This window comes from Abramis brama, assembly GCF_963993115.1.
Source record: "Abramis brama genome assembly, chromosome: 10".
In the NCBI taxonomy this organism is placed as follows: domain Eukaryota; kingdom Metazoa; phylum Chordata; class Actinopteri; order Cypriniformes; family Leuciscidae; genus Abramis; species Abramis brama.
The window spans coordinates 28,518,533-28,530,752 of NC_139972.1; the positions used below are offsets into that span (position 1 = coordinate 28,518,533).

The window sequence follows — 12,220 nt, forward strand, 5'->3', positions numbered from 1 at the left end:
ATAAGTTTGAAAACAGCCGAGGCATTTTATTGCACAGCATTGCTCTGTTGATCTATCAATTAGGCTAGCAAATGAACATTCCATAATTTTTTTATTTTAAGTGATCAGAACACAACCCCATGCCCCCTTGTGGCTGAGAAAATACTGAGATGTATATTGAAGTGAAAATAAAATTTTCCCACAATAAAATACTTTGATAAAGTAGGCTACAGATAGCCCACTTGAAAAGTGACAAAGTTAAACTACATTGTACGGTCGACCATTGGAAAAGGAAAGTATTTTTTTCTTACCTATGCATGCCATGAAATGCAGATAAAATGAGATTCACGTCATATTAAAATAGACAACAAGATTTAGCCAGATTAGTCCATTTATTTATTTATTTATTTATTTTTCTCCAGTACAATTGCTATGGAGCAAACTGAGTCATTGATTCAACATCTTCATGTGTATAATGCAGTTTATGGCTGTTTAATAATGTTGAACCTCATGTGGGCATGCCATAAAAGGGTGGCCATCAAAGCAGAAAAGTGAAGTTGTAAATGTCTATATAATCTTAAATGCTTGTTTGGTTATCCTGGCAGCTGGCAGAGATAGAGATGATGGTATCTTTTGTTTGCTTTAAGATTTTGAAGTCCAGAGGTTCTTCAGCAAACGCCGTCTCCAGCACCAGCAGTAGAGACTGTTTCAGCTTCTTCTTATACTCATCACACATGAACACATAGAGAATGGGGTTCAGACTGCTGTTGAGATGAGCCAGGAAGTCAACTATAGTTGATACAGGATCTAGAGCTTTAGAAGACTTACTGCACTGATTATCTTCTGCACTTTTGCAATAAAAATTGTAGACATGATAAGGAAGCCAGCATATGAAAAAGGCCAGGACCGCAGCTATTATGACCCGGTAAGACCTGAGCTGGTTTTCCATTCTGAGACGTTTGACTCGCACGCCGATAGCTATATACGAAGATGCAATGATCAGGAAGGGGATGAGAAAGCCCACTATGAACATGCATGTGACCAGAGACTTGATATGATATTTATTGTTTACTTTACTCTCCGCTGTTGAGGGATTGATAACTACAGGGATGCAGCAGCCAATGGATAAAACCCACACAATCACGCAGATGATTCTGGCTTTTAATAGGGTTCGATTATTTCGAGACCACACAACCATCCATGTGCACAGGCATCGGTCCAGACTAATAGTCATCAGCAGCAAAATGCTAGCAAATGAGTTTTGGTAAATTATAAAGCGGAGAAACATGCACTTGAAGGAACCAAAATCCTTAACCATATTGCGCACGCCTACAATGGTGTTTATGATTAGAGTTAAGCAGCAGATGAAGTCTGCAATCGCCAAGTTGAGGAACCAAATGGAGTTGACTGTCGTCTTCATTTTGTAACCAGTTACAAATATGACAAGCCCGTTTCCAATGAGACCTACAGCAGGTATGACAAAGTAAATGCATATGATAAAGATGGTAATGCCTGAGAAGATCTCTGTCTGCACTGTAGAATTGTCCGTACTGAATCTGGTCACATTTTGAAATCCAAAAGTAGTGGTTGCTACACAAAAACAAGAGAAGAAAATACAGTGAGTTTTGGTTTCTGGACTCTGAATGTGTTTTTATGCCACTTTTCACATGCAACACATTTTCTACCCCAGGATGCCATACGAAGCTTATACTTTAACACTCTTATCAATTAATGTAATTTTCTATTTTTAAGTTTTTACTATTCTGCAATGTCCAACAGATAACAGGATTGCATTAAAGGATAAGTCTGTAATTTTTGTCCTAACGTTTCAACAGCATGAACTGTATCTACAATACATATACGCAAACACATAAAATTCACACTTATCACATAAGATGACACAATTACAGTTTATAAGACGCTCGAAAATGATTTTGTCCACAAGCAATTTACCAGTTTTTGTATGGTAAATATTCCTTATTATGACCATAAAAAAAGAATATATATATATATATATATATATATATATATATATATATATATATGTATGTGTGTGTGTGTGTGTGTGTGTGTGTGTGTGTGTGTGTGTGTAAACAATGTAATTATTATAATGGGTTTTCAAATTTTCATATTAGAGGTCGAAAGTCTGGGTCTAAGAAAAAAAATATGTCTAAATATGCCAATAATAGGCAGTTTAAAAGTACTAAATAAATAAACCATCAATTAACAAAAATAAAAAGTTTAAACCCAGCTTGGACATGGCCTGCAGTTAAGGACACATGTGAAAAAATCCTTTTGGAAATCTCTCTAATCTCTCTACAATTTTTATCCAAATACAGAGAATGATAATATTTTCTCCTCACACCCAACAGGCAACAAATATGCATATAATGTATATAGATTCTTACCCATTTTATTTATGGCTTCAGGCCCATATAAACCTCTTTGCAAGTTCTGTTATAGCTGAAAATCAACAACTGATGATAAGTTCCCCTTTACTTCTCTTAAATATTGATGGTGGGATGGTGTTGAGAAATATGCTTCAGCAGAAATCTATGTTTATCAACTATACACTTTTAAGATAACAAAGATCTGGATGCTCGACAACCCCTCTTTCGTGTCATTGTGACAGTGATCAGATTATCATGTATATATACCAAACTGGTGCACCTTATATAAAAAAAAGAAACAAGGAGAAAACAATGCAGTGAGAGTTGGTTCTGCTGGAGCAAAACATGCAAATTAAACATTTTGTGGTCTTTGACTTGCAACACGGTTTCTCTGTTAGAAATACCATTGTGTATTTTTTTTCCTAAATGTTACTACGTTTCAGAATGTCTAGAGAACATTCAGAGATAATATTCCCCACAATTTTTGCAAAATGATAAAATGGAATGTTCCTTTAACGTTTGTACAACCAAGAAAAAACTGGACGTTTTGAACATGACATTCAGAAATAACATTTTCATAACTTAACGAGAACATTGGCAAAATGTTTTTAGAACATAGGGGAGAGTGGGGTGATTTGTGCCAGGGGGGGAAGTAGTTCCACCCTTGTTTCTGGAAAACCATAGAAGAAATTGGTCATGTGACCACATAATTTTGAAAAGCAATCACTTTTACTCGTCCTCCAAAGAAGAGAGACACATGGCATGAGAGTTAAGCATATTTTAGTGCAAAAAACTGTTTTTTCCCTTTCAAAGTAAAATTTCTATGATTAAGGTTTTTTGATTGTAGTGTCTGAACAATTGTAGACAAGTTTGAAAACATTTCACACATGTTTTAGTGCTTTAGTAGTCTACACAATGAGTCTATACAGTTAGCATGATGTTAGCTCTTAACTGCTGGATCATGCTAGTTTTTCAAACTTGTGGGTCTGGGGTGATTTGTGCCAAAGGGCCTGGGTTAAGTTGTGCCAGATCCAGACCACCTAGACCTACATACTCACAGGGGATAATCTTGAGAAGTGAGGAGATGGGCATGCCTCATCATTGTTTTACTTGGGCCTGCCTGTTATTTGTTTAATTTAGCTAACACTGATTTCAGTTTTGAGTTTGCTCTATGTTATTAAAGAGAAGTTTTATTCCGTTTTTAAGTGGCCTATGTCACAATAGGATGTTTAGAAATTAGCCTAGTCACTTTATTCTTATATGTTACATAATTGACAGACAGTGCTATGTCAACATGCATCTATTGCCAAAGCCTCTTTGCCTGAAATGATTCACAAATATCATATATTGTGTTGCTATGGTGCTCTAAATGGTTGCTAGGGTGTAGCTTGATAGCTTCACAATGATCCTGAGAGACTTATTGGTCGTCTGAGTAAAATGAGCCCGCCCCCTTGTCTCTATGACACTGTGATCCAGAGTTATGTTCAATACAAAATCCCTATGCAATTTACCATAGTAGGAGAAACGCATGCTATGGTATTCCAGGGTGACAATATCTAAATAAACCTTAAATTAGTAATTTTGTATTGAATTTATCTTGCTTTCATATAGCAGTATGGTTCATAACATTAAAATGTTCTGTTTTACTTCAGAAATCACTGGCACAATTTACCCCCAATGTATTCCCCCAAAGGCACAACTTCCCCCGCACCAGGGGCAAGTTGTGCCATGAGACCACTTTTTTTCCAAGAGCTATATTTCTGAAACAATTTATTTCAGATCCAAAGTTATTGTTCTCAGGGATGCACCACATCCTGAAATATATGTAGATCCTTAAGTTGAAGGCATTACTGCCATGGCCTCACTTTAAAGTTACTTTGAGTAAAAACTGGCACAACTCACCCCACTCTCCCCTAATTTTGTTACATGATATTTGCGAAATGCTGCAAAAGATGCGAGATGCAGGTATCCGTCTATGCTTAGGGTAGACCGGGTATGGTTGTAATTATGGGGTGAGTTGTAACACCACCAATTCCACCAATCAGGGACAAGCTAGGTGTCCAATGATCATTTCATTATTTGCCCACTTCCTCCCAGATCCCATATGAATGGTTGTCAAGGCTGTAAATAGGTATACATGCAGATTTTATAAAAAAAAAAGTTTTTTTGGTAAGAATGTAATTTTTTTGACAAATTATATTTTGTTTAGTAATTATACTTTTGCAGATAAAATCATATAACTTGCATAAGATTAAACTGTAGTTTCTCAGGGAATTGCATTTTATCCTGCTAATTTTAAACCATAATGCTAATGCGGTTAGCTAAACACTGTCTGACAGTGGAGGGGTAGGTTGTAACACATCTTTGAAAAATGAAAAACAACTAACAAAAGCTTATTTTTAATAATCTTACATAGGGGTGGGTGATATGGCAAAAATATCATATCACGATTTTTTTCAGGAAATTTTGTGAATTTTTTTGTAAATTACTATTTTGTGACTGAGCATTATAGCCAAACTTATGTCTATATATTAAAAACAAAGCCTTAGGTAACAAAATAAAATAAAAAATAAAAATGTCAGACAGGGGCGAAGATAAAAAAAAGTGTAATTATTTTCTTTGTTATTAAATATTAGTTAAATATTGTTATTAAATATTAAACAGTGCTTTATGTTTTCAGCTACAGTAGGTGTATTTAACTACGGAGCCCCTAAAGGGACGTGGTGGTGGAAAATATTTTTAGGATGGGAGTTTTTTTTTTTTCAAATCTTTTGCGTTCCCTCGCAAAACTTTTGCGTTCCCCCGAGAAATTTTGCGTTCCCACGCAAAACTTTTGCGTTCCCTCACAAAGATATTTGTGTTCCCACGCAAAACTTTTGCATTCCCTCGCAAAGATATTTGCGTTCCCACGCAAAACCTGTTTTGAGCTCGGACAGACACTTCCTGTTTAATGGCAGTGTTTCAGAGCTCCGTACGTTAATGGAGCGTTTCATAGTGTTTGAACTTGGACTCAAATATAAAGAAATGCGGTCAGTGCTTAACTCAAGGAGTTCAGTGAAGTTGGCAATATTCACATAGGCTATTCGAACTTCCCTATTCTTGAGCTAAACGTTGTTAAAACACAAACGACACCTATTTACAATCACAGTAACCTAGACAACGCGCTACAACCCGATTCTCATGCCAGGAAAAATACATTTTTAGAAAAACGCCTCGTGCTCTTTTAGGAGAGAGAAAGTGTGTGTCGCGGGGGCGAACACACACAGCAGAAAAGGATATGTCGCCGGATGGCGTAGCAGGCATGGATGGCTGAAGGCGGCGAAGACGGCCAGATGGCTTTTGGCTTCAGATCTCGAGAAAAGACAACTTTACCCGTAGCGTAAGCAACTTACGCAATACGAGAGAACCTCTCGTAAGAGAACAGCGCATCAGCACGCGAATTAAATGTTTAACCGACAAGGCATTAAAGCACATGCAAATTATGAACTTTTGTGAACTGCAATGTCCCGTTCCGCTGCGTTAACATTTTATGTGAATATACGTCGCGTTGTTCAGTATGTTGGGACCTATTTTTTTAAAGTCTATGGTTGGGACAGGGGCCAGAACAGATATAATGCACGATTCTACGATATTTCTTCAAAAGCAGATCGTGGAGACATTTTAATCGTCCACGATCAAAAATCGTCATATCGCACACCCCTAATCTTACAAAATGCCTATACAGGTGAAAAGAACGACAGATGTGTGCCAGCCAGTGTTTTTTTAAAAAAAAGAGGAACTGATGTTACTTTTCAGTAAAGGGCATGTCAGGCAGATCAGTTGCGATGACAATGTTGAAAGCCAGTGGTGAGACCGCAAAGAATGAAAACATTTAAGTTGTCTGTATGAAACCATTTGGCAATTCAAAGCCAAAGGAAGTGTGGGTAAAATGTGCCCTGTGCAGACTCTGGGCCCACCAACCCTGGTCTCAAATGTCTATGTAGGCCTATAAAAAGACAGATAAAAATAAACAAGAAAGAAAGAAAGATACCATCTGTTTTGATCATCAATTAAACAAAAATCCCTGTGATATGCACTGTAGTTAAGGACACATGTTAAAAATGCTTTTGGATTTTATCTCTACAATTTTCACCCAATTACAGAGAATGATAATATTTTCTCCTCACACCCATATGCTCTCAATAGGCAAGAAATATGTATAATGCACATAGATTCTTACCCATTTTCTTTATGGCTTCAGGCCCATAAAATCCTTTTTGCAAGTTTTGTTATAGTTGAAAATCAACAACTGAAGATAAGTTATTTACTTCGCTTTAAGAGTGATGGTGGGATGGTGTAGAGAAATATGCTTCAACAGAAATCATCTCGGTTATTAAAGTAACCTCGGTTCCCTGAGAGAAGGGAACGAGTATTGCGCAAGTAGCTTACGCTTAGGGAAAAACTCCTTTTCTCAAGAATATTGAAGCCAAATTTTTAATTTCCCAGTGTTCACCCCTACACACAAGCACGGTTCCCCCTGTGTCATTCACTCATGCAGAGCCCATTCTAGAGCTGGCATATGCCGCTCGAGTGTTGAATGCAGGAAATGTGCTCACAAAACAGTGCCCACACCTACACACTGCCTGCTCTGGTACACGGCCAAAGTTACCTCTTACCGGTCACGTTATGAATGTAAGTCCTGTGCCCGCTTACGAGCGCTCACACTTACTGACAAACACTTTACCCCCGGTGCTGCTCGCGCGTCCCGGTTTTTCCCCACAAAACACTCCCCATCCAAAGCAACCGGGACATCGTGTGTAAAACAACCAGCCATCGCTGTTAGCGAGCCGCCGCATTCAAGCACCGAGAGCGCGCGCTCGCACACATGCCTCTGATTCAGGTTCTCGACCCCACGAAGTGCGCGATCGAAACCCGGAGGCCATTCTGCCCTTAGCTGTACATGCAGAAGCATGGGAAGCTATTCCAGGTGTGTCAGTATGGGTGCTGAGCACAGTATAGCAGGGCTATTCGTTGCAGTTCGCTCACCGTCCCCCGCACTTTCGAGCACGAACCGAGACGAGAGTGAATGGGGAAGTAGCAAACCTACTTCGGGTAGAAATAGCGAAGCTTCTGTGCAAAGGGGCCATAGAACCGGTACCTCCTTCTCTGAGCGAGTCAGGCTTTTACAGCTGTTACTTCCTCGTGCCCAAGAAGGACGGAGCTCTCAGACCGATTTAGATCTGAGATATTTGAACAAAGCTCTTATGAAAAGACCGTTCAAAATGCTCACAGCCAGACAGATCCTCGCGCAGATTCGCCAGGGAGACTGGTTTATTACCCTCGATCTTAAAGACGCTTATTTTCAGATTCAGATAATACCCGTCACAGGCCATTCTTGAGATTCGCCTTCGACGGTCAGGTATATCAATACACCGTCCTGCCGTTCGGCCTGTCTTTAGCACCCCGTACATTCACGAAGTGCATGGACACGGCTCTCGCTCCCCTGAGATGTAAGGGCATGCGGATTTTGAATTATCTGGACGATTGGCTGATTCTAGCACAGTCAGAGGAAGAACTTATTTCTCACAGAACAGTGCTTCTCAGCCATCTGGAAAGCCTGGGTCTCACGGTCAACTGGACCAAGAGCTCATTACTGCCCAGTCAGTCAGCCTCTTTTCTGGGCTTAGAACTGGACTCTGTGGCAATGACGGCCAGGCTGTCGACACAGCGCGTGCGCCGTGTTCAACGCCTGGCCGCGTCTTTCCAGATGGACAGCGCCGCACCTCTAAAAACATTTCAGAGGATGCTGGGTTGTATGGCATCAGCTGCAGCAGTGCTTCAGCTGGGTCTACTGCGTATGCGCCCGCTGCAACGCTGGTTGAACGCTCAAGTGCCTCACCGAGCCTGAGCGTCTGGCGGCATACGAATCAGAGTGACTCAGAGCTGCGTTTCAGCACTGAGACCCTGGTTAGCGGCCGACTGGTACCGGCGGGGAGTGACAATGGGAGCCATCTCGCACCAAAAACTTATCTCGACAGACGCCTCCAACTTAGGTTGGGGCGCTCTTTTCGATGGCAGACCTTTGGCCTGTGGTCAGACCAGGAGAAATGCCTCCATATAAACTGTTTGGAGATGATAGCGGTCGAGAACGCGCTCAAACGTTTCCTCCCACACATACGGGGCCACCATGTTCTAGTCCGTTCGGACAACATGTCCGTGGTGTCCAATGTGAACCACCAGGGCGGTGTCAGATCCAGGAATCTCTGCAAACTGACAGAACGCCTTCTCGTGTGGGCTCATCACTCGTTACGCTCGCTGAGAGCCGCGCACGTACCGGGCCACATGAATGTCGGCCCAGACAGACTGTCCAGAGACAAAATTCCCCTGGGAGAATGGTCTCTGCACCCTCAGACAGTCCAGTCACTGTGGCGACTTTTCGGCAAAGCGGAAGTCGACCTTTTTGCGTCAAAAGACAACGCTCATTGCCCGAGATTCCTCTCGAAGAGCGAGGACGCGCTGGCCCAGCTGCCCGCTGTACACTTTCCCTCCGATGTCACTCAGTGCTCCTCGCCACTCAGTGCTCCTCGTAGCCCCGCGATGGGAGAAACAAACCTGGTTCCCAGAGCTGGTGAGGCTGTCGCACGTAGCCCCATGGCCGATCCCGGTGAGGAAAGACCTTCTCTCCCAAGCCAGTGGATCAATTTGGCATCCCCATCCAGAGCGCTGGTCTCTGCATGCGTGGATAATCAACGGATACCCGTTGCTTTGCCGGAAGGGGTCGTGAACACGATCACGCAGTCTAGAGCTCCTTCTACGAGAAGACTCTACGCGTCTAAATGGTCAGTGTTCTCCAAATGGTGCGCTACAAAGAGCCTGGATCGACGCACGTGTGGGGTTTCGTGGGTGCTTTCCTTCCTTCAAGAGCTGTTGGACAAGGGCAGGTCCCCTTCCACGCTCAAAGTGTACGTTGCGGCTATTGCAGCGTTCGCAGAGTCGATGCGCAGCCGTGCGATAGGAAGGAACGAGCTCATCATCCGCTTCCTTAGAGGAGCCAGGAGGATGAACCCCCCGCGGCCCCCCTCGGTTCCTATTTGGGATCTTTCTTTGGTCCTAGAGGCCCTGAAAGCATTTCCCTTTGAACCGTTAGAATCCGTGGATCTGAAATACCTCTCGCTCAAGACCGTTTTCTGATAGCTCTGTCTTCAGTAAAACGTGTGGGGGATCTACACGCGCTATCTGTTAGCCTCGCATGTCTCACCAAGGGTCTCACCGCCTCGAAACATAGCCTATCCAGATGGATAAAGGACACTATCGCAGCAGCTTATGCGTCAAAACACCTGCAGTGCCCTATGGGCATCAGAGCCCATTCCACGAGAGGCATGGCTTCATCGTGGGCTTGGTCCAGCGGGATTTCTATCCACGACATTTGTATGGCGGCAGACTGGGCCTCCCCCTCTACATTTGTGAGGTTTTATAACCTGGAAGTTCCCGCCTTGCAGGCTAAAATTTTATCAGTCTAAGTGATGTGTATGTTCTGCCCAGTTTTCATGCACAGACTACTTCATGTACTACTAGTTCTTCTGGTTGAGCTGCACTAGGGATGAGACTCTCTATATATAGACCGGCGGAGCCGCTCTGTATTTCCCAGTCATATGCTTGTGCACTTGCTCTGGCCCGCGTTACTGGCCGCCTATTCTCTTACAGCTGCACAAGTGGGTGAAACCCTCTATACACAGCCTGGCGGAGCCGCTCTATTTTTTTTCCCTATGATGTGCTTATGTACTTGTGCTGGCCCACGCTGCTGGCCGCCTTCTCCACATGTTTATACATAGACCAGCAGAGCCACTCTGTATTCCTATGAAGTGCTTATTACATGTGCTGGCCCGCGTTGCTGGCCGCCTGTTCCCGCATGTTGTGTTCCCCGGGCTTCCCCGGGACTCATGCAGTGCAACTTAGCAACTTACGCAATACAAGAGAACCTCTCGTAAGAGAACATACTCGGTTACCTAACGTAACTTCGGTTCTCTCTAGAAGAGGGAACGAGTATTGCGTAACCTGCCGTGCTCGCGCCAAGAGCTTATTCGCTTAAGTCAATGAAAACCAGAGTTCAGCCTGTTGAGCCTTTCCTTATATACGCTAAGCCGCACCCATTCTGGCGGGCTGTGACGCGTGGAGGGCACGAAGCGCCCTCATTGGGCGTGACGTCACGCAGGGCTCAGCCTGCTATGGTCTGCTGGCTGCCGCACTGCGTTGACAATATATACAAAATTAAGGATAATTTTGGCTTCAGATCTCGAGAAAAGATGAACTTTACCCATAGCGTAAGCAACTTACGCAATACTCGTTCCCTCTTCTAGAGAGAACCGAGGTTACGTTAGGTAACCGAGTATGTTCTCTCAAAATAACCCCTGACAGGGTGATTTGGACCCCGACGTGAAGCAGAGGCTGGATGTACATTATCTCGCTTATTACACGGCTACTTGCCACATAAGTAAATAATTAGACTCAAAATATTGATCTGAGTTGAAATATTTTAATAAGTCTTTAAACGTAAAGCTTCGGAGAGAGCAGTTGCAGCGCGGCAAGTTCAAACTAAACAGACATTCAAGAGATACGGTTTACAGTCATACCACTTATTTGCCTACACAGCATTTCACCACATAAATAATTATGGGGATAAGATATATTGATTTCAGATTAAACTCTTTTAAAATCATACCTGTTTGTATCTCATAATCCAACAGTGTACAAAACAATAGTCACAAAACGGCAGCAGCTGCGTTTGTATGAAACAGGAGAGAGCAAGTCCATGATACTGGATGTGGATGGCATAATTAATTAAAGGAGAACTCCGGTCAATTTTAACATTGAGCTAATTTTTTGGTAAATTTGGAGTGCTGTCAGTACAGAGAACAACGACAAAAATCGGTGTTGCCTACACCGTGTTATCCTCTTTTTAAAATTTGCACCCTGTTGACTTAAATGGGGCAAGTTTTAAACCTGCTTTTAGCCTCTTAACATCCTTGATGTGTCATTACAAGTGCACAGCCATGTAAGTGATTCCTTCAGAGTGAACACAGTGAATCTGACTGCAGTAGATGTGAAAGATATGAATAAAAGTGATGTTAATTCAGCCAGCGCACATACCTGTATTTACTTCCTGTTTTCGGTCGAAGTCCACAGTAGTCGATTGTCGAGTTCACGCGCGTGATCATAGGTAACTAAGCAACAGTGGAGAACTCACAATCGACTACTGTGGACTTCGACCAAATATAAATGTGGTTATATCTATGAGGAAGAACAACACCTCAGAAGGACACTGAAAGTTACAATGTGAGTTTTCTCTCTTCATATTTAAAAAAAAAATCAAGTATATCCGGTACTCCTGCTTCAGGTCCCTTATTTTGCGCTATCTTTTGGTGTGACTCATTTTACACAAAAATGCCCAAATGAAATTACTTTTCAGTCAAAATTACCTTCAAAACGTACTCGGTTACTAACGTAACCTCGGTTCTCTCTAGAAGAGGGAACGAGTACTGCGTTCGTAGAACGCTGCGGAAAAGTCTCTTTTCACGAAATACTGAAGCAAAATTATCCTTAATTTTCATATTTGTAAAACGCATTGCGGCAGTGCACAGCCATGGCGAGACGGCTCGCTCACTCATTGGCTGTTCTGCGGCAACTGCATGAGCCTATCGAGCGAGGGCTGATGCAACATCAGACCAATGAGAGTGCTTCGCGCGCTCCTCGTCACATCCCGCCGAAACGGGTGTGGCCATCCCCTATAAAAGGAGCTCGAGTAGGCTGATTCAACTGGTTTTCATCGCCGAAGCGAACCAGAGCGAACCGCGCGCACGGCAGGGAACGCAGTA

The 12,220-nt window shown here is 42.6% G+C and overlaps 2 protein-coding genes across 7 annotated transcripts in view; one reads left to right on the plus strand and one right to left on the minus strand.

Moving 5' to 3' along the window:
• Window positions 1-12,220, plus strand: part of LOC311091109 (uncharacterized protein) — a 156,075-nt gene that overhangs the window by 37,829 nt on the left and 106,026 nt on the right. The window lies entirely within an intron of this gene.
• On the minus strand, window positions 359-6,653 carry LOC311091526 (C3a anaphylatoxin chemotactic receptor-like). 2 transcript variants are annotated; one of them, XM_084127484.1, is made up of 2 exons: window positions 2,388-2,579; window positions 359-1,569 (listed from the first exon to the last, which is right to left on the minus strand). In XM_084127484.1, the coding sequence occupies exons 1-2, from the start codon at window positions 2,389-2,391 to the stop codon at window positions 557-559; spliced, it is 1,017 nt and encodes a 338-aa protein (XP_083983610.1). In that variant the 5' UTR covers window positions 2,392-2,579; the 3' UTR covers window positions 359-556. The 2 variants fall into 2 exon arrangements, with proteins under 2 accessions (XP_083983610.1, XP_083983611.1); XM_084127485.1 differs by lacking the exon at window positions 2,388-2,579 and adding an exon at window positions 6,589-6,653 and having other exon boundaries at window positions 402-1,569.